At 42.3% G+C, this 23,477-nt stretch overlaps 1 protein-coding gene across 11 annotated transcripts in view; it reads left to right on the forward strand.

The window, feature by feature from the left end:
* The window catches only part of DYM (dymeclin), a 250,890-nt gene that overhangs the window by 51,346 nt on the left and 176,067 nt on the right, over nucleotides 1-23,477 (forward strand). For all 11 annotated transcript variants that reach the window (XM_087958660.1, XM_087958661.1, XM_087958655.1 and 8 more), the window contains exons 7-9: nucleotides 2,814-2,886; nucleotides 18,628-18,753; nucleotides 19,939-20,081. In XM_087958660.1, coding sequence (XP_087814786.1) covers nucleotides 2,814-2,886; nucleotides 18,628-18,753; nucleotides 19,939-20,081 — 342 coding nt within the window. The remainder of the gene's footprint in view (nucleotides 1-2,813; nucleotides 2,887-18,627; nucleotides 18,754-19,938; nucleotides 20,082-23,477) is intronic.

Consider the following 23,477-nt stretch of genomic DNA (forward strand, 5'->3'; position numbering starts at 1 on the left):
GTATCCTGTATACTGCATGGGTCAAAAAGAGGGCTGTGAAAATATCTATCTACAGATCCCTCACATTGTGGACATAAATTGTTTCAACTTCTACCCTCAAAACAGCATTATAGGGCATTGCACACCAGAACAATTAGAGACAAGGACTGTTTTCCCCGCATGCCATCACACTGCTAAACAACTAATTCCTACAACACTGTCAAACTATTTACTAAGACTGTATTACTATTCTTCTTCTTATCCTTCCTATTACCTATCTCCTTTTCTACTTATCACTATGACTTTGTTGCTTGTATCTTTACAACTTATATTGTTTTATTTCGTTTCATAGCATGATTATGTTGATCGCTTATTTAGTATCCTATGACTATCACTAAGTATTGTATCTTACGATTTATGATGAACGTGTTTGTGATGACTATGATCATGATTTATCACTAATGCTTTTGTGTACAATGAGAGCTTATGCACCGAAGACAAATTCCTTGTGTGTCCACTCACACTTGCCAATAAAGAATTCTATTTTCAGTGTTAGGAATTTCTCCTTGGTTCTAGGTTGCTTTTCTCCTTGATTAGTTTCTATCCAATGCTTCTTGTGTTACCTTCTGTTGCTTTGGAAAATAGTTTGACACCCCCCCCCCCCTTCTTTCTGGCAGCTCCTCAAACATTGGAAGACTAATATTATGTCATCCTTGGTCCTTCTTTTCACTAAATTAGCCATGCCCAATCCCTGCAACTATTCTTCATATGTTTTAGTTTCCGAGCCCTTAATCATTTTTATTGCTAACCTCTACACTCTTTCCAAAGTCTCAACATCTTTTTATAATGTGACCAAAATTGGATGCAATATTCCAGGTATGGTCTTACTAAGGTTTTATAAAGTGGCACGAATACTTTATGTCAGGGGTGTCCAACCTTGGCAACTTTAAGACTTGTGGACTTCAACTCCCAGAATTCCTCAGCCAGCTTTGCTGGCTGAGGAATTCTGGGAGTTGAAGTCCACAAGTCTTAAAGTTGCCAAGGTTGGACACCCCTGCTTTATGTGATCTTGATTCTATCCCTCTGTTGCACTGCATTGGCTTTTTTGGCTACCGCCGCACACTGCTGGCTGATATTTAAGTGGTTATCCACTAGGATTCCAGGATCCCTCTCACAGTTACTGCTTTTGAGCCAGGTTTCACCTAATCGGTACCTAAAAATTTGATTCTTAACTTTGTCGCCTGCATCCTTACGATTTATCTTGACCGTTTCCTAGTATGATTTGATTGTTGATCGTACCCTATGACTATCATTAAGTGTTGTACGTTATGATTCTTGATTCTTAATGAATTTATATTTTCTTTTTGTATACTGAGAGTATTTACACCAAGACTAATTCCTTGTGTGTCCCATCACACTTGGCCAATAAAGTATTCTATTCTATTCTGTTTTTCTTGCCTAAGTGTAAATCCTTACTTTTTCTCTACATTGAACTCTATTTTGTTAGATAAGGCCCAGGGTTCAAGTCTGTCAAGATCCATCTGGATCTTGAGCCTGTCATCTGGGATGTTGGATGATGGAAGCAGATAGAAGAAGGTGGTCAGTTTGGGTATCCCAAGTGCAGTATAAATTCAGCCTGTCCCCTTTTCAACTTCCTTATCCAAATTATATTTTCCCCCCTCAATATGTTACAAGAGAAATTTATTCTGATGATTGGTAGTTTCTGTCCTGGGGAAAACAAGCTGTACTGCTTTGAATCAGGGCATTACTGCTTAAAATCAATCATTCTCATCTAAGTCTGTATGCTGAGATCAATAACTTGAAATCAGGGTAAGCCACGATCTTTATTCTGTAGATTTACACTAAAATATAAGGGATTCAATATCATCTAATACCCATATGGACTAAGCAAAGAAACTTCTTTTGAGTAGTTATGTTCTCCAATATTTAAGCCCGAATAAACTACAAACCAGTTGATTGGGAATTAAAGTGACTGGAAATAAGGCCAATTTGGCCTCCTGCAAATTTTCTTGGATAATTAAAGCCCTGATTTTTTTATTCTGTAAAGAATAATACTTGCTTGAATGAAACTGAATGGTAAAGCAAATAGAATTATAGATTAAATTTCTGTTTCATTTTCTTCTTTTCTACCAAAAATGTTTTCACAAGTTCCTTTCTTTCCTTAAAGTTTGATTTCTGTTTGATAGAGACTTTTAACCAATTTCTAGATAACCTAGAATTAATTGTTGCCATTTAGAAGGTGTAATAATACCCTGTTTCTCCAACAATACGGCCTCCCCCAATAGGAAGTCCCAGCATGTTTTATAGGCATGAAATGAAATTAAGCCCCCCCCCCAAATTAAGGCCTATATTAAAACATGCGAAATGGGGGGGGGCTTGCCGTTAGGAAGTACTTTTGTTGCACACCCGGATATGGTGATGCCTGCGTTGACACCAATATGAAGTGCCCCACCAACGCCGAGGTCAACATCCAAGCTGTCACCGCCCGCCCACCCGAAGATGCAAGGGGGGGGAAATTAAGTCACCCCCGAAAAGACGACCTAGCCATTTTTTCGGGGCTCAAAAAAAAAAAAAAAAAAAGACGCAGCCTTATTATATGAGAAACACGGTAACAATCTGAAAACATGGTGTTTTTAATTTGAATCCAATTCCTAGCCTGTATTTCAGCCAGCTATTTTTGAGCCATTTTTAAAAATACACTGTTTTTTTTTAAAAAAGCTGGTGAAGTTTAAACTTTGGTAACTGGAAATTTGGAAGCAAAATTACTGTACTAACGTTGAAATATCTAATAAATTTTCCTTATTTTCTTTTAGGATCTGAATATGAAGATCTTATGGAAGAATTACTCTGCTGCCTCATTCAGCTGATTGTTGAGATTCCTCTTTTGTAAGTAGACTTCCTATGTTCTGTTTCCAGTTGGGTTCCCTCCAGATGCATTGTGATTACAATACCAATAATCCCCAGGCCTCATGGTCATATTAGAAAGCGGAGATCCCTACGTGCTACCTTGACCGCCTGAAGAAAAAGCAGGACATAAGTCTAACAAGATAAAAATGGGCCCTGCTAATTGGAAATTCAGATATCTATTTTACATAATAATGATGATAGGCTATGCATTTTAACTCCTTTTTAATAAAAAAAATACACATTTTTTCTGGAATTCCACATTATAAACCAGATTTGTAATAGTCAGACAAAAAACACGGAACAAATTTTATTTCTGTTGGATCCACTAAATGTAAAGTCAGGAGCTGTTCTGAATGTTTAGGTTATGTTCAAAAGAGTATTTGCAAAAGATAACAAGAAAGAGGAGGTTAGGGAATGAGATTTTAAAAAAAACGGTGTTAACCTGCCCCATCTGATAACAATCAGATGAATTGAAGTATTCTTGAGTGCAAAACCATGGGAAATTGTAAATATTGTTTGAGTGTGTCTCTAGGATTAGCACAATCATTATATTTACTGTATCGCCTTGGAGAAAAGCTAAAATACACAGAAATGAATTTGGCCTTAGCAGGATTTTGCCCATAGCATCCTTAGAACTTATTTTCTCTTCTTTCTGTCTCAGGATAAATTTTCTTACAAATTCAAAGACTTTCCTTAACCTTCAGTAAATTAGCCCAATAACTTACCTTTGATTTTTGTTGCCTCATCTTTATACAGCTGTGTAATTTTCTACCAATGTGGACTGAAAAGGTGTTTTTTTTTTCAAAAGGCAACTTGGTTCTTTTTTTTTTTTTTTTTTTGAGGAAGAAGTTTGGCTTCTGGTCCAAGAAGCTTGATCAGCAAAGCAAAACTTCTTTTTCCTCAAAAAAACAAAAAAAAAAAGTCCAGTTGCCTTTTGAAAAAGAAAAAGAACCTTTGAGACAACTACGACCTGAATGACTGAGAATCTCCATAGACATTTACCAAAATAGACGGAACTTAACAATACAATCAAAATAGAGCTGGAAGGGACCTTTGAGGTCTTCTAGTCCAACCCCCTGCTCAAGCAGGAGACCCTGTACAATTTGAGATGTGTCCATCCAGTCTCATTATAGAAACCTCCAGTAATGAAGCACCCACATTAGCAACAATAGCAAGCTATTCCACTGGTTAATTGTCCTCACCATTGGGAGGTTTCTCCTTAATTCCAGGTTGTTTCCCTCCTTAATTAGTTTCCATCCATTGTTTTTTGTCCTGCCTTCTGTAGCTTTGGAGAATAGGTTGACTTCCTTCATCTTTGTGGGAAACCCAAACAAGTTTTGAGGTTCTAATTTTTCTGAGTTAGCCTTTAAGATTTAAGATTTCTTTCTTGCAGCTTTTTAATATTTTGTACTGTTGGTTGACCATTCCCTCGGATGCTGTACAAGCATTTAAGATTAAAGGCACAGTTGGATTTTTTAAAAAAATGTTTTAGAAGTTTTTATTAAACACACAAAATAATAAAAGAAAAGAAAGTTGGATTTTTGGTTGGTTTTTTGGGGAGAAGCACTGTGTTCTTAAAACCTAATTCTGTCGCTAGTTCATTAACGGGGCAGTTGCTGTTTAATGAATTTGTGATGAGATTTAGAGAAGTCTTTTTGATAATGCAAAGAGCCATTATCCATACTTCCCACGACAGTGATAATTTCTGCTTGTGGCAGATTAGAAGAAAAGCTGGAGGTGAAAGAATATAATAACATAAAAATATTAATAAATGTTGGCAGCATGGGAGAATAGGGAGTTGAGTGTTAAGCAGACACCTAAAATAGTCTGCAACTAGAATCCACTCCTGTAAAATCAGTAGCCAGAATCCAGAATTCTATAAAATCGGTTTCAAGAAAACCGTGTTTAAATGTTTCTTGACTAGGAGTGACTTAGGTTGTCAAAAAAAGAGGCTCCATTGCAGAACAATATATTCTAGAAGCAGATATGAGGCAGTAGTTTTTTGTACTAAACAGCCAAATCTTGTGCGTGTCTTCCTTAAATACACAAAACACATTAAGTCAGGGGTGTCAAACTTGATTTCATTGAAGGCCACATCAGGGTTGTGTTTGACCTCAAGGGGCTGGGGGTGTGTGTGGTCAGGGGGGGCATGGCCAGATGGACTTCACTGTGACAGCCTCATGCAGCCCAGTGAAAACGGAGCCCATAGCAGCCAAAAATGGAGCCTAGCGCACTGCACGTGGTCTCCCTGGGCTCTGTTTTCACTGGCAGAAGGCTGCAGGAGGCCATTGCGGCCTGCCTGAGTTCCATTTGCGCCGGTAGAGGCACCGCAGGCTGGTCCACTGTTTCCAGGACGGCCCTGCGGGTCAGATCTAAACTGTTGGGGTTTGCCGGCAGCCGGTGCAGACAACAGAGGTATCGGACAGTGAGGACAAAAGGGAACCAGTCAGGGAGTCGGGTGAGGACTTGGATGAGGGTCCTGCATCCGATGCAGGGATGGGGCTAGGACCATCTGGGAGTGGGGTGCTGCTTTTGGAGCCTTTGGAGTCTGGCAGCAGCGAAGCAGAGGACCCAGGGGAGCCTGTTCCCTGTGCGCGTGTGCTCAGAGCTGCTAGAAGGCGAGAGCAGCTGAAGCAGAAGGGGAGACTTGGGAGTAAGGCTGGGAGGTGATTGCCCCTCCCATAAGGGATAAAAGTCAGACCTCAATGACGAAGAGCTTTGCAGGAAGCAAAGCAGTTCAGTAATCTCCAAATCCTTCGTGAAGCTCTTTACTCTGGTTGGTTTTTTCTGGGTTTTTGGGTTGGTTTATGTTAGCCTTAATTGGACTTCCGTTTCTTGGCAGCATTCGACAGCATTGAAAAGCATGCTCTTATCTGGAGAAACTGTGACTAATGAGTTTTGGTTGGGAATGCAAGTAATTCCCAGCATCGCAATAAAAAAAGGTTTTACTTTTAAATTCAGTTTGTATTTTTATTCAGTTTGACGAAGACTGGGCCAGAACATAAACACCCCACAGGCCAAATCTGGCCTATGGGCCTTGACACCCCTGCATTAAGCCATTGGTTTGTTTATTAATCAGCCCTCTTACCAATAAAGAAGAATATTTATAGCTCAGTGTTGAAATGAAAGGTCCTTGGTGCTCTGGGTTGTTTTCTTGCAGACATTTTGTTAGGAATCTGTCCAACAATTAGTTGGGTTGGCAATATATAAACCAACAATGTATGTTTGTAGCCTTAAGACAAAATCACTGTATTGATTCCGATTGGTTGATTGTATTGCGAATTGCCATAAGAGGGTTCTAGAGATCGTGGCTTGCTCTCTCTGACATTCTGCCTCTCTGACATTCTGTTTCTCTGACATTCTGTTGCTGCTGTCCTTATACTTTGATAATTTTGCTTACTGTAAATGAAAAAGGCAACCGGTAAGAAGACTTTATAATTGGATATTCTTTGGACTGTTAAACGTATATGACCTGGACTGTTTATTGGACTGTGCTATTTCTTAAAGTAAACTTTAACTCAATTCAGTGTAGCTATGTGTGGCTGAATAATTATTCATAACTACTCTCATAAACGTTTCCATGTGCATATCCTTGTTACTCAAGGGTTATTCTGTACATATCATAACACATTTCATCACCCAAACTTGGTAACATCATCAAGTAGAAGACCAGGGTTGTTAAACTCGTGGCCCATGAGCCGGATGTGTCACATGTTAGCCCCGCCCATGCCTGGTTTAATGAAGGGGGAAAAAGTTGCGATACGTCACGCGATGATGCCGTGATGACATGAGTTTGACACCGCTGTACTAGACTAACTAGCACTGATGATGTTACCTAGGAAAGAAAACAACCCAGCTCAGAGAGCATCAAGGACTCCTCAATCAATCCTGTCTCTTGCTTGTATACAAAGTAATCACGGCTTGCTTGGCCAATTCCTGAGGCTTTTTTTCCTTGTCTAGCCAAAAAGGCATTAAGAGTTGTTAACCTAATCCTGCATAACTTTTTCTCCGGTAATATCACACTACTAACTAGAGCATACAAAACATTTGCTAGACCAATACTTGAATACAGCTCATCAGTCTGGAACCCATACTATATATCGGATATTAATACAGTCGAGAAAGTCCAGAAATATTTCACAAGAAGAGTTCTCCACTCCTCTACTCTTAGCAGAATACCTTATGCCACCACACTTGAAATTTTAGACCTAGACAACCTAGAACTACGCCTCCTTCGGTCCGATCTAAGTATAGTACATAAAATTATCTACTGCAATGTCCTAGCTGTTAATGAATACTCCAGCTTCAACCACAACAATACAAGAGCACACAATAGATACAAACTCAAGGTTAATCGCACCAAACTTGATTTCAGGAAATACGACTTCAGCAACAGAGTGGTCAATGTCTGGAATCCTCTACCTGACTCTGTGGTTTCTTCCCCAAACCCCCCAAAACTTTAACCTTAGACTGTCTACTATTGACCTCACCCTTTTCCTAAGAGGTCTGTAGGGGGCATGCATTAGCGCACCAATGTGCCTACCATCCCTGTCCTATTGTTTCTTTTTTATTCGTATCCATTTCATGTATTCACAACCATGTTTATACTTATACCTGTTATCTAATACTTGCTTGACAAACAAACAAACAAACAAACAAACAAATAAATAATAAAATAAACATCTTGATGGGTTTGTGGAAGCTTTGAGCAGCATGCAAACTAAGCATATGTCCCTAGTAAGTTTTCACATCATGCTAAACTACAGTTATGGACACTGATCCAATCACTAGCTAGGATTTATTGCACTAAAGCAAATCATTGTTTATGCTAAGTGGAAAAGCAGGCAAAGCAGATTATGGTTTTCTGCTGGGTTCGTGTGGCAAATGAAACCAACAGGAAATTGTCCTTTCTGTTTCTTATGTAGGGATAAGCTCTGCCTCAAAGCTGAAAGTGAATTTTTATCCCTAATTAAATTCATGCCGGCCAAATTTGACTGTTGGATTGCCGTTTGCTCGTCCAAATAAGCACTTTTCTCTAATTAAAATTCCCAGAGGGATCTTTTTTTTTCTAGCCCAAGACTAAAACTAGACAGTGTCCAGGAATCCATCTAAGATATAGAATAATTAAATGAGAAAATTTGGGATACTATCAGAAATACGTTGTGCATGTTCTGGATTGTGCCAAACAATTTCATATATTACATTTGAACTTGAGGTAAAAGCTACGATGTTTTGTTATTTCACACACTTACTTAATATCTGAAGTTTATTATAGTATATCTTTGGGTGTAATTGACAATTCATACCAGGAGAATTCTTAAAATGTCAGAGACCATAGCAGCTTTTATTTGACTTTTTAAATCTCTTTCTGGTATCTGTAGTTATGTTCATAACTTTCACTTAAGCCAGCAAGAATTATGATGATTAATCAAATGGCAAGGGGAAAAGGAGATAGTAAACATTGGCTTATTTTCCAAAGCACCGAAGGGCTGGCGAAGAAGTAATGGGTGGAAGCTTGTTAAAGAGAGATCCAACCGAGAAGTAAGAAAAATAAATATTTGGATAGAGAGAACAATTAATGAAATAGCAACTTGCCTCCTGGATTTGTGGGTGCTCCATCAGTGGAGATTTTCAAAAATAGGCTGAACAACCATTTGAGTGGGATGGTATAAGGCAGAGGTCTCCAAACTTGGCAACTTTAAGACTTGTGGACTTCAACTCCCAGAATTCTCCAGCCAGAATTCTGGGAGTTGAAGTCTTAAAGTTGCCAAATTTGGGGACCCCTGATATAAGGTCTCCTGCCTTGAACAGGGGATTGGACTAGAAGACCTCCGAGGTCCCTTCCAGCCCTGTGAATCTGTGTTCTATTTACAGTCCCTTATTTGTTGAAACCACTGGAGGATAGAACTCCCAACTTTTCAAGAATTATATAGCCGGCAGAACTAAATTAAAGAGCATGAATAGATTTATCTCTGAGAATATGGGAGCTAATTTTAAAAAAAACCTATCTAGCACCAGCTTGAAAATGTGGAAATCTATACTATAAATGCTATAAATTTATCTATACATTTATAAATTATAAATGCTATACTGTAAATCGGCGGTTCCAATCCCTAGCACCAAGTAAGGGAGTGAGCTCCCGTTACTTGTTCCAGCTTCTGCCAACCTAGCAGTTCGAAAGCACGTAAAAATGCAAGTAGAAAAATAGGGACCACTTTTGGTTGAAAGGTAACAGTGTTCCGTAAGCCTTCAGGCGTTTAGTCATGCCGGCCACATGACCATGGAGACGTTTTCGGACAGTGCTGGTTCTTCAGCTTTGAAAACGGAGATGAGCACCGGCTCCTAGTGCCGGAAACGACTAGCATGTATGTGCGAGAGGAACCTTTACCTTTACTTACTATAAATGCAAAATTGCGTTAGTACAAGTTTCCCTTAATTTTATATGCATTTCCTCCCTGAACTGAACACACTCAAAACCGTAGAAATGGTGGTAGACTTTAGAAGAAACCCTCCCATACTACCCCGTCTTACAATACTAGACAACACCATATCAACAGTAGAGACCTTCAAATTTCTAGGTTCTACTATATCACATGACCTAAAATGGACACCTAACATCAAAAACGTCATCAAAAAAGCACAACAAAGAATGTTATTTCGGCTCCAACTCAAGGAAGCTCAAACTGCCAAGGAGCTGGTGATCCAGTTCTACAGAGGAATGATTGAGTCTGTCATCTGCGCCTCTATAACTGTCTGGTTCTGCAACCCAACAGGACAGACACAGACTTCAGAGGATAATTAGGACTGCAGAAAAAACAATTACTACCAACCTGCCTTCAATTGAGGACCTGTATACTGCACGAGTCAAAAAGAGGGCTGTGAAAATATTTACAGACCCCTCACATCCCGGACATAAACTGTTTCAACTCCTTCCCTCAAAACGATGCTATAGAGCACTGCACGTCAGAACAACTAGACACAAAAACAGTTTTTTCCTGAAAGCCATCACTCTGCTAAACAAATAATTCCCTCAACACTGTTCAACTATTACAAAGGCTACACTATTACTGTTAAATCTTGTCATCACTCCTTATCACCCAACCTCTCCCACTTGTGACTGTATGACTGTAACTTTGTTGCTTGCATCCTTACGATTTATATTGACTGTTTCCTAGTATGATTGATTGCTTATTGTACCCTATGACTATCAATAAGTGTCGTACTTTATGATTCTCGACTCCTGCCGAATGAATCTTTTCTTTTATGTATACTGAGAGTATTTACACCAAGACAAATTCCTTGTGTGTCCAATCACACTTGGCCAACAACAAAGAATTCTATTCTATTCTATTCTATTCTATTCTATTCTATTCTATTCTATTCTATTCTATTCTATTCTATTCTATTCTATTCTATTCTATTCCGTAATTTCTATTCTATTCTATTCTATTCTATTCTATTCTATTCTATTCTATTCTATTCTATTCTATTCTATTCTATTCCATTCCATTCCATTCCATTCCATTCCATTCCAGTCCACTCCATTCCATTCCATTCCATTCCATTCCATTCCATTCCATTCTATTCTCCCTTGGAAGGTGAGGGGATAGAAGCTTGTCGGAATGAGTAGCAAACCATGGTTTGTTTCTGTATCTAAATTCAAGAGATTGTGTTTACCACATGGCACTATGCTCCCCATTAAGATATAGCTGCCAGCTGTATTTTTTTTCATTGACCCAAAGAGGAAAGTTTCTAATTTCCTTGCTTGTTTAAAAGCAAAGAGGGAGATAGAAACATGCAAGTTAAATTCGCTCTCGCTCCTAAAGACCAAGCTATTGTTTGATATTCCATCTGAAAGCACCCAATCTCTATAAGCAAATCCTGCTGCCGAAAAGAGATGTTTCTATTTATTTTATAGAAATGGCTGACTTGGTACAAGCGTGGAAACGTTAGCAACTGAGTTGTAATTTTGCATGACTTAACAGACTTATTTATTTATTTGTTTGTTTTCATTTCTATGGATGAATATAAAGGTAGGATGAGAAATGGAAGCATTGAGTGTCCTGAGGTTTGTCTGCAGTCCAGGGAATGACTCACAAGCAAGACATCTTAATTCCCTTTTGTAGCTGCTGCATCCACTCCCTTCCTTTCTATGGAGGTGGAAGAATTCACTGGGAATATTTCCTGTTCTTTCTTTTCAAATAAGAGGATGGCAAAAGAGGTCACTGTTGGGTTTTGACTTCCAGTTATTTATTTATTTTAGAAGCAAATTGAGAAGCTTCCCAAACATTTCTCAAACAAGCATCGCTAGTGTATTCTTTGCATGTATGTTTGCCATTAGTGGATGTTAATTCGGAGAGTGTTGCCAAGAGGAAAGATCACATTCCCCGAAGATCACCAAACATGGGCCTTTGCCTTTCAGTATCCTGAACTGGCTTCATCCTTTTTTGGCAACTTGTCTTTCTGGTCAACCCTCGGGAAGTGTGGCAATCAAGCCCTTTTCCTTTATTATTTGAATGTTGATGCTTGAATCCGTTTCTTCTGGCAACCGTCCTAACTTAGCGAACTTTTAACCTTGGATGCTTCCGGTGAAATTCGGCTTGTTAGGAGATGAAGAGTAAGAAGTGGCTTTTGTTCAGAAAAGCTGACGTGGGACGAGTCTATAGGTCAGTCCTTCCCAGCAAGGGTACCCAAATATTGTTATCCTGCCGTTCTTATCAGCGCAAAAACATCTGGGCATCCCAAGTTGCGAGCCCCCGCCATAAACATTTGCAAAGCCTTGATGCCGTTTTGGTATCGCAGATCAGCGAGGCTAAAAAGCCTGAGATTAAAAAAAAGGACTTACCGCACAGATCGCTGAAATTAAAGAACCCGATAAGAGGCACAAAAAAGGGGCAGCCAAACGGATTAAAAGGGATTGCTTCAGAGGCGAGACTCCATCATTCTTACAAATTTCTAAATCAGAGATGACATGGGGGACACGGATAAAATCCAAACTTGGATTTCAACCCTCTTGAAATTACACACACACACACACACACACACACACACACACACACACACACACAGATTTGGGACTCCTCAACAAGAGCAGAGTTTAGCTTTCAAGACATATGGGACAGGAGAGCCATTTAGATGGTTTCAAAGGGAAACCTGGACAAATTCAGAAACATAAACAGAATAACATAAAAAACCTATAAAGCCTTAGTAAGACCACACCTAGAGTCCTGCATCCAGTTTTGGTCACCACATTATAAAAAAAAGAGGTTGAGACTCTAGAAAGTGTACAGAGAAGAGCAACCAGGATGATTAGGGGAATAGAGACTAAAACATACGGTGAACGGTTACAGGAACTGAGCATGGCTAGTCTAGTGAAGAGAAGGACCAGGGGAGAAGTGAAAGCAGTGTTCCAATATTTGAGGGGCTGCCACAGAGAGGAAGGGGGTCAAGCTATTTTTCAAAGCACCCAAAGGTCATACAAGGAACAATGGATGGAAACCGAACAAGGAGAGATTTAACCTGAGAATAAGGAGAAACTTTCTGACAGTGAGAACAATCAACCCATGGAACAGAAGTTGCCCTTAGAAGTTGTGGGAGCGCCATCACTTGAGACTTTCAAGAAGAGATTGGACTGCCATCTGTCAGAAATGGTGTAGGGTCTCCCGCTTGGGCGGGGGGTTGGACTAGATGACTTCCACGGTCCCTTCCAACTATGATTATCTGTTATCTGTAACAGAGTTGGAAGGGACCTTGGAGGTTTTCTAATCCAGTGGTCACCAACCGTTCTAGCTTTGCAGACCAGTGGGGGCAGCAGGGGTGGAGGGGGAGAGGGGATGGTTTTGCACGCATGTGCTGCTTTCCCAAATGCAGCTTCACGCCCATGCCATTTCCGCAGGCCAGTTCTGAATGGATGGGACCCGGAGCCATGGAACAGGACTTGTTGTTCTAATCCAACTCTTTGCTCAAGCAGAAGACCCTATACCAGTGATGGCAAACCTTTTCGGCACCGAGTGCCCAAACTGGAACGTGCCAGCTGGACTTCGTGCATGCGCAGAGTGCCAGAAACTGAAGACCAGCTGGGCGGTACGCATGCACACGCCAGCCAGCTGGTCATCACGTATGTTGGAGCACCGGAAACCAAAGACCAGCTGGCTGGTGCACATGCATGCACTGGGCAGCTGTTCTTTGTGCACGTTGGAGCGCTGGAAACTCAAAGACCAGCTGGCTGGCATGTGCAAGAGCATCGGCCGGCAGGTCTTTGGGTTTCTGGTGCTCCGGTGCACATAAAGACCAGCTGGCAGTTGCTCACATGTGTGCCAGCCAGCTGGTTTTTGGTTTCTGGCATTCAGGCATGCGCAGAGACCCAGAAACCAGAAGAGCAGCTGGCGACAGCCCACGTGTCCACAGAGAGGGCTCTATGTGCCACCTCCGGCACGTGTGCCATAGGTTCGCCATTATGGCCCTTTACCATTTGAGACAAGTGGCTGTCCCGTCTCTTAGAAGCCTCCAGTGATGAAGCACCCACAACTTCTGGAGGTAAGTAATTCCACTGGTTAATTGTTTTCACTGTTAGAAAACTTCTTCATGGAGGACAGGGCTATCCGTGGCCCCCTGAAAATCTTTGACATCATAGACTTGCATACTTTGAACACCAGATGCTAGAAAGCAACAGAGGAAGATGTTCTTGTTCTTCCATTCCTACTTTTGAACTTCCTGGACCCAATACTAAGCCACTGTGGCATATGCTGGACTTAAATCAGTCACAAATGAAAAGCACAAATTGACAAATGCCTTTCATAATATTGAAAATACTTCTATCTGTTTTGTACTGTTAGGGTTCTAAGTATGAAACACTTCTATGGTTGTTATATTTTCTCTTTAAGTGTATTTTTTTGTGTGTGGGAGTGGAAAGAGCCAGTTTGGTTTAGTGGTTAAGGCATCAGGCTAGAAACCAGAAGATTCGGAGTTCTAGTCCCAGTTTAGGCATGCAAAATTGGCTGGGTGTCCTTGGGCCAGTCATTAAGTGTCAGTTCTGTGAAAAAGGCAAGGGCAAATCACTTCTAAAAACCTTGCCAAGAAAACTTGTGTTGACCCGGGACAAGGCACGAAGGCCACACAGAAGGCCAGCTGAGAATTCAGACTCCCCTTTAATGCTCCCAACTTTCCCCCAAATGCTCCCACGTTATGCAAGTCTGGGAGCAAAGCGTACACACACACACACACACACACACACAGAGCCGCCCCTGGCTGCGAGTAGTCCAGCAAAACGCTGTTAGCACAACGGCTTCAAAGCAAGAAGTCCAGTGAGGCAAAGGAACAAGGAAACGAATCCACAAAACAAGGCAGAGGCAATGAATTCACGAAGCAAGGAAGAAGGCAAACAGTCCTGCAAACTCCAGACGGCGGGAACAGCACACAAAACTCCACAAATTCAGCATTTCTTCCCGAGAAATGCCCCTCCCCACAGCGTCTCCTTAAGTCTCAGTCCCTAGGTGTGCATTGTGAAGAGGGGTGGGGCGCTCTCCTCCCGAGTTGTCGGATTGGCCTATGCTGTTCCCTCCTCCTCTCTGTGCTTGCGAATCAGGAGGGAGCTGTCCTTGCACATCGCCTGAGCTCTCTCGCTCCTCATTTTCACTGCCTGCCCTTTCTCGGTTGTCCTGTCCCTGTTCCCCCTGTTGGCAAGCCATCCCAAGCCAGAGGGGCCCGGGGCTGCCTCCTCCTAATCCTCCCCACCTTCCTCCAAAGCCAAGGAGGACCACCCTCTCGTCCTCCATTGGCCCCAGCTCCTGCTCGTCCTCCGTAGAGGCAGACTCCAGTGGGGGCATGCCAACTTTAGAAACTAGTCTATACCAGTGGTCACCAACTGGTGGTCAGCGGACCAACTGGTGGTCCATGAGAAAATTTTGGTGGTCCACAGAAAAATTATTTACATTTTTTTATATTGCACTAAATCAGGGGTCCTCAAACGACGCCCCCGGGCCAGATATGTGCAATGAATGTTTGCATTGCTGCAGAGAGTCTCCCCCTTCGGCGTCTTTTTGTGTGGGTCGAAGGGGGGCAGAAATTCTGACTTGGGGTCTGCTTCAGCCTCCTGGTGCAGGGCTTTGGGCGAAGGCTGGAGGGAAGGGCCACTGGTGGAGAAGAGCTGGAGGGCCTCGTTCCAGTGGGACAGCATCATGGCCTGGAACTGGCTGACCATCTCAGCTCGCTGAGCCTCCAGGTGCCGGTGCCTGGCCTTGCACTCCCACAGGTCTTCCCTCTGCTTGGAAAGCCTTGTCCTCAGTGAGGTGCTTCTGCTGAGCCTCCTTCTCAGTCAGATCCAATTTGAACTGAGCCGCTGTTTTGCAAACTCTCGTGGTGGCTGCTCCAACAACCGCTTCCTGTTGGGGCCCTAAGGAGCCAAGGTGGGTGAGTGAGGAATGACTGAGAGGGGAAGGCCGAATAGAGGCTGGAGAGGTGTCCCTCGACGTGAGTGACATTGAGTTGGCCACACCCACCCAGTCACATGACCACCTAGCCACGTCCACCCAGCCAATCATTAGGCAGATCAGATTAGTGGTCCACGGGATTTAAAATTATGAATTTAATGGTCCCTGATATCCAAAAGGTTGGTGACCCCTGGTCTAGACACCATTGTTGGCCATAGTCCACAATGTCTTGAAGACACAATAACTCAGTAACTCTATACTTGTCATGCCCCTGTCAGAGTCTGAATCTGAGGAGGAAGCCGGACAGTTGAAAGGGAATGGGAGTGTGGCTCCGTGGGCTGTGGAGGAGGCTGGGGAAGGGCAAAGTCCGGCTGGGCAGGGCAGGGGAGAAGTAGAACAAGGGAGAAGGAGTTCAGAGGAAGACTCAGGCCCATCCCCTCTTCATCCTAGGGCACGCAGGGAGGGAGAAGAGAGCGACACAGGTTGCGTGGCTTATGGGGGAGGAAAGGGTCCTGATTCCCTTCATTCACCATAGCTGGGAAGACATGATAAGAAAGGCAGGCTGCGTTTGGCAGGCTGCTGGAGCAAACATGACTTTATTCTGTGTTGTTGTGGCTTATCTGTGTTCCTGGTGTCTTCCCAACCATGTGAGTTTTGCCATGCCTTCAAGTCTGAAATTCTTGTTCCTGCTCTGCCAAACTAATTACCTCAGTTTGGCTTGTTTGGACTTTAAGTTACAGTTTGTGTTGCTCATGTTTTGGACTTAATTTTCTGCAGTCAAAGGCTGTCCCTGGGAGAGTTTTTCTCCAGTCAGAAGGTAATCTGGACATTGGGGGCAAAGTTGGAGATAATAAAAAGACTCTTATTCCTTATCTGACTGTATTGTTTTTGTGCCACGCCCTTGGGTCATCACAATACTCTTACTTCCATGTTGGAAGTACCAAAGTGCTTCCGTAGTGAAAGGATTTGCTGGTGACATCACTGTTGCCCAGGGGATGCCCAGTTGGGGGCTCCTTTTGCATCTCCATGAAGGTGCCCGTTGAAGCTGTATCATTTATCTCCTCATGCTTGCCTGCTTTCAAACAGAAGATTTGGCAGGAGCTGGAGCTCACTCTACTCAGTGGCAGCAGCGAGTTTTGAACACTAATCACCAGCCCAGCTTTCAAACCTCCTGAGCCGCTGCATTCCTAATAATCCTATCAGGGCATGACTCACCGGCAATGGCTTATTATCTGCATGACTCACTGGCAGTGGCTCTGGATATTTTAGTTTAGAGGTCTTTTCAGCAGTCCTAGAAACACCAAAAATTAGGGTGGGGGGGGGAGAGAATCCTATACACTCTCCTCTCCCTGATCAGCTGTGCATGAAACTTGGTGGCTGTTCAAAAGCAATGGGAAACAATAACAAAGGTAGAAGGTAAGACGACAGGTCAAGAAATAACGGGTAGGAGCTCAGGAAAGAGAGATCCGACCTAAGAGTAAGGAGAAATTTTCTGACAGAACAATTAATTGGAACCCCTTGCCTCTCAGAGTTTTGGGTGCTCCATCTCTGGAATCCCAAAGACGCTTTTTCTAAATGGCAACTGGACTTTCTCGGGTTTTATTTTTTCTTTGAAAACTTGAGATGGCCAATCTCAATCCTCTATCACTGGAGGTTTTTTTAAAATAAACTGACAAACCAGAAGGCAACACTAGGAACAACGGATGGAAACTAATCAAGGAGAGAAGCAACTTGGAATTAAGGGGAAACTTTCTAACAGTGAGTACAGCTGGCCTTTGGAAGTTGTGGGTGCTCCATCAGTGGAGTCGTTTCAGAAGAGACGGGGCAGCCACTTGTCAGAAATGGTATAGGGTCTTCTGCTAGAACAGTGATGGCAGACCTTTTTGTTGTGGTGTGCCGAAAGCAAGCACGCGCACGATAGCGCGCACATGTGCACATGCTGGAACCCACTATGCAATGTGCCCCCCGCTGCGCATGCAAGTGCAATACCCCCGCCCGCCCCCATTTGTGCAGGCACACGAGCCCCAGCCAAACTTATCTGCACTGCGCATGCGAGCGCTTCCCACCTGATTTTCGGCCCGTTTGAGGCCGTTTTTGCCCTCCTGGCGGCTCGAGGGGAAGCCTCTGCAGCCTTGGGAGGCCGAAAAACGAGCCTTCTGGAAATACCGGAAGTGCCCGTTTTCAGCCTCTGGAGCCCGGGGGAGGTCGATTTCGCACTCCCGGGGTCTCGAAGGAAGCCTCTGCAGCCTCGGGAGGCCGAAAAACAGGCCCATTTCAGCACTTCCGGTATTTCCGGAAGGTCCGTTTTTTTGGCCTCCCGAGGCTGCAGAGGCTTCCCTCGAGCCTCTGGGGGGCCAAAAACAGCCTCAAACAGGCTGAAAATCAGCTGGGAGGTGTGCACATGCGCAGTGCAGATAATTTTGGCTGGGGCTCGCATGCCATAGGTTCGTCATCATGGGACTAGAAGATCTCTAAGGTCCCTTCCAGCCTATGATTCTCTGTTCTGTGATTATTGAATGGTGTAATCTGATTGGTTATGTGCCATCAAGTCAGGGTTGATTTCTTAGTGGCCACATCAATTTTTCTCCAGGGGATCCATCCGCAACCAGGTCCCTAAAGATCCTCCCAACAGGGCACCCATTGCTACTGCACTTGACTCTATCCACCTGCTGCTGGGTTATCTTCTTTCTCCTCCCAACTTTCAGGGTTTTCTTATTTGTAAATACATAACGAACAGAACATAAGGAAGAGAACAAGGGACGCGGTGGCTCAGTGGCTAAGACACTGAGCTTTTCGATCAGAAAGGTTGGCATTTCGGCGGTTCAAATCCCTAGCGCCGCGTAACGGAGTGAGCTCCCGTTACTTGTCCCAGCTTCTGCCAACCTAGCAGTTCGAAAGCATGTAAAAAATGTAGAAAAATAGGGACCCCTTTGGTGGGAAGGTAACAGCATTGCATGCACCTTCAGCCTTTAGTCACGCCAGCCACATGACCATGGAGAAGTCTTTGGACAGCGCTGGCTCTTCGGCTTTGTAACGGAGATGAGCACCACCCCCTAGAGCTGGAAACAACTAGCATGTATGTGCGAGGGGAACCTTTACCGTTACCTTTTAAGGAAGAGAATCTGTAGATTAGTGCAATGAGAATTGGGGGATTTTTTTTTGTCAAGGACTTCTTTGAGCCAGGGTCACAGCAAACATTATAGCCAATATTTGCATGTAACATCTAAAAAGGCGGCTAGTAAATATGTACTCATTGGTGTTGATTAATACTTTATGTCTTCATTCTTTGCAGAGATATTACATACAGCATTTCGCTGGAAGCTGTGACAACACTGGTCGTTTTTCTCTCCTGTCAGCTTTTCCACAAGGAAATTCTGCGGAAGAGCCTCATTCATAAGTATCTCATGCATGGTCGATGGTAGGTCAGACTGCAGTGCTATTTTATAACTAGGTAGCTTTTATTCCTGAGTTTTAACGAACATAGCAACTGCATTTACTCTGTCAAAGCAAATATTTTCTATTTAACTTGTGCTCCTGAAAGATCTCCCAAGCTGATAACAGATTGACTCTCCGGGCGATAAGAATTATTTGTTATCTCACTTAAACAACAGGTTGTTAAATAAATATGGTGAGATGAAACTATTGTATGCGGTTCCACTTCATAATTTTAGGATATGGAGTGAATTAGAATGGTTCTACATTTTTACAGCAAATTTAAAAAAAAAAACACTTCATAGCAGGAGTTAGAAACCCATTGTTTCTAGATGTTTTAGACATTAGCTTCATCAGCCTGAATCAGCATGGCCAGTGGCACGAGATTATGGGAACTATATTTCAAATATTTAGAATGCACCAAGTTGTGTAAGCCTAAAGCTTTGGTTTGCAGTGCAGTATTTAATGTTTTTGTTTCTGTGAATCTCTAAAGAGTGGGCATTAGAAGTATTTGAATTTACTTGAATCAGGTTAAGAGCAGGCTGTCTGAGATCTGCAAATTTTTTCTGCCTTCATTGCTCTGTACCTGTGAGTATTTTGGACCACTCTCTGTACCTGTGAGTATTTTGGACCATAAAAATAGTTTGCAAACTACTTTTATTTTCTGAATATATAAATGGTAAGTCATATATGAATGAGTTCTGAATATATAAATAGGTCATGGGAAACTTGTATTTATTTTCAGAGTGTGAAGACTAGCACCTCTTTTTTTAGTACCTCTGTTAACACATTTAAAATATATTAGCCTTTTTAAAATTCAGAAGAATTAAGAGGATCTATTAGGCATCAAATTAGAGCACTGTTTCTCAAGCTTGATGAGTTTAAAATGTGTGGACTTCAACTCCCAGAATTCCCCAGGCAGCATGGCTGGCTGGGGGAATTCTGGGGGTGTTGAAATCCATACATTTTAAAGTCACCAAGTTCGAGAAATACTGGATTAGGGATTTTAACATGAGATGTATCTCTTACTGACCTATTTTCATTTTTAAAAGAACAGTTTTAAACTTTTGCATTTTAAATAGTTTTGCAAAATAGAGGAAAAGGAATTATTTGATTGCATTCTGGTGCAGTCCCAAATCCACTTAAAACTTTGGCTCTTTTGTATTGCCAGTCTCTCTTACACCAGCCGACTAGTGAAAACTTTGTTGTATAACTTCATCCGTCAAGAGCGAAGCCCTCCTCCAAGTTCCCATGTCTTCCAGCCTGAGTCCGAAGGAGGTGGACTACTGTATGGAATTGCATCAGGAGTAGCAAGTGAGTTCTATTGGTGCCATTGCTTGCCTGTATCTGTGTCCAGCAGACATTCAGTGCTTTCATTTGTCTCTATATATTGGACATGTCAGATATCTGAATCAGCTATAAATCTCCCCTCCCCCCGCTTATCTCTCTATATAAAATTGAAATACCACTCACGCATCATCACAAAATCTCCAGAACTGTAAAGCCTACAAACTTGAAATTTGGCATGTATGTTCCTCTTGGATTCTAGGTGCTTACTAAGGATTTTTCAAAATGACCATCAGAGCTATTAGTATTTCCTATATTATTATGCTAAGGAGTTCTACTCCCCTCCTGGAAAGAAATCTGTTCCGAATGCAAAACACAAGCAGAGGAGAGGAGTTTCAGTTTTACTTTCACAGCAGCAACCAGCTTTACTACAGAACAGTTGAGCTTAACCCCGCCCAGGCTCCTTGCTGTCTCCTTGCTCACCCAGCAAATACTGTTTCAGTTTCCAAACTGCTTTCAAATCTCTCACACACTGACAGGACGCTAGCCAGATGAGTACCGATGGATGCTGGTAGGCAGAGGCAGAATTTCCCCTCCCCCCCTTATTTTTCTCCCCAAAAACTAAGCCCGATCACATAGTTTCATATGAAGCCCGGGTATCGAGCTAGTAAGAAACAAAAGGAGCATCCTTTATGGTTACCGGGGATCAAAATCCCTATTTAATTTCAGTCCTTTCTGCCTTGCATTCAAAGAGCAGAGTTAACAGGTGTGATAGATTTGTACATGTATTTATATCTCGCCTTAATTTTATAAATAACTCAAGCCCGTGAACATGACTAATGCAGAAAGTTCTTGACTTATAACCGTTCATTTCATGACTGTTTGAAATTACAACATCACTGAACAAAGTGACTTACGACCATTTTTCTCACAGCCGTTGCAGCATCCTTGTGGTCACGTGATCAAAATTTGGGTGCTTGGCAACTGATTCCAGGTTCCCTTAACAACCGTGTTACTAACTTAAGAACTGCAGCGGTTCATTTAACAACTGTGGCAAGAAAGGTCGTAAAAGGGGGCAAAATTCACTTAACAGCTGTCTCTTTCTTTGTAATAGAAATGTTGAGCTCACTAGTGATCGTAAGTCGAGGATTACCTGCACTCCTTCCTCCTCCTATTATCTCTACAACAACCACCCTTTGAGATGAGTTAGACTGAGTGAGAGAGACTAGCCTAAGGTGAGCCAGCTGGCTATCATGCCTAACGCAGGACTAGAACTCCCAAGTCTCCTAGTGATTGGCCCAACTTCACCAAACTGCCTTTCATGACTAAAGTGGGACTAGAAGCATAGTCTCCTGGTGATTGGCCCAAGGTGACTCAGCTGGCTTTCATGCCTAAGGCGGGACTAGAAGCATAGTCCCCTGGTGATTGGCCCAAGGTGACTCAGCTGGCCTTCATGCATAAGGTGGGACTAGAACTCATAGTCTCCTGGTGATTGGCCCAAGGTGACTCAGCTGGCCTTCATGACTAAGGTAGGACTAGAACTCATAGTCCCCTGGTGATTGGCCCAAGGTGACTCAGCTGGCCTTCATGAATAAGGTGGGACTAGAACTCACAGCCTCCTGGTTTCTAGCCTGGTGCTTTAACTGCTACACTAGATTGGCTCTATGTTTAGTCCCATAGATAGTGATGTCTTCAACTGCAATCCCAAGTGAGATTTTCAAAGCTGTGATTCTGGACATGTCAATTATTCTATTCACATTGCCTTTTCGTTTCCTTGGTGAATCCTATGAAAAAGTATCGTAATTCATCTCAAGAACCACTTTTTGTGAACATTGACAATTAGTTTTCATTTCGTTTCGATAGCAGCTGCACGTCCAGTTTTACTTTACTTTTTATACAATGTCAGCACATGTCTGGTCTGATACAGTGATATACAATGTATGGACTGGCCTTCCCTTGAGTTGAGATAGAAATCACATTTGGTTTACCCGGCTTGTTTGGGTATCTATTTTCAGTATGAATCAATTCCATGTCTGTAGGGAATGTTAACAAGCCCTAACCACAGCGTTCTCTCTGTGTGTGGCACAAAGACCTTCATATGTGTTTTATTTCCTCTTTCTCTCCTCCCTCTGTGTAACTCTTCTGCAACAAAAAAACAATTAAACCAAATTGTCTGCACTTCCTCCCAGTTAAAGACCCCACAATGAACTAAATGCTAATCCTAAACATATTTATATCCTTAATGTTTTGCTTAAGGCACGAGAAAGCAGTGAAGAAGAGTCTTGGATGATTTGAGATGCAAGCATTGCGCATCTGTAGGTCTACATTTAGCCATTATTGGTTTCAAGTCAGGTTAACGGCAACAACAAAATCCCCTGCAGCTTTGGTGATAGAACACTTTTGATTCTCACAATCATCCAGATGTTTAGACTAGATTTAGCTTTTTTTATCCATTTACCAAGTCCTCTCCGAGGACCTGGGATAGGGAGATATTGTTTATGGTGTTAAAAGGCATTGTCACAAGAAGTAAGCTTTTCCAAGGAAAACTGCCTTTTGCAATTGACTGATGGGGATTTGGTCAATGCCAATGGTGTTCAAATGGTGCTCCAGTTTTTTTGGGATTGCACCCAAGGCGCCTATTACTATTGGTACTATCCTTGCTTTATTGCCATAGTTGTCCTACTTCTGCTTACTTTGTATTTTGTTATTTTCTCCAGTTCTTTCTCTTCTATATTAATTTTATACAACAATACAACCTGTTCTTAATAATTAATAAATTAGTAGTAGTAGTAGTAGTAGTAGTAGTAGTAGTAGTAGTAAGTAGTAGTAGTCCACACATACTGTATATTATACCAATATATTATGGACATTTGACAGGAGTGTCAAATCGCAACTTTTCACTAAACCGGGCATGGGCGTGGCCAGCCTGTGACGCATCTGGCCCGTGGACCATGGTTTGACACCCCTGTCCTAGGAAGAACTTGATGCATAGGAAGGCCAGCACAGCTACAAAACTGCCAGCTGTGATTTCACATTTTTGTGAATATAGTAGTAATAACTATTGGATAAAAATGCCAAATTCAGTCTAAATAACTGACTGACTGTGTGACCAACCATCATCGTCATCATAACAGTTTTCTATGCTTTCCAACTCTGGGTGGTTTTAATATCAAGTAGAGAGGTAAAGAACATATGACATTTTGTTTGAGCTAGTTAGTGCCATTGAGTTGAGTTGACTCTCTTTCTAGAGTGCAGAGAAGAGCAACAAAGATGATTAGGGATCTGGAAGATAAAACATATGAAGAACAATTGCAGGAACTGAGTATGTCTAAATTTAAAGAAAAGAAGGACTAGGGGAGACATGATAGCAGTGTTCCAATATCTCAGGGGCTTCCACAAAGAAGAAGGAGTCAATCTATTCTT

This window comes from Notechis scutatus, chromosome 2 (genome assembly GCF_049901735.1).
Source record: "Notechis scutatus isolate UNSWTSFEM ecotype Mainland chromosome 2, rNotScu1.2, whole genome shotgun sequence".
Lineage (NCBI taxonomy): Eukaryota > Metazoa > Chordata > Lepidosauria > Squamata > Elapidae > Notechis > Notechis scutatus.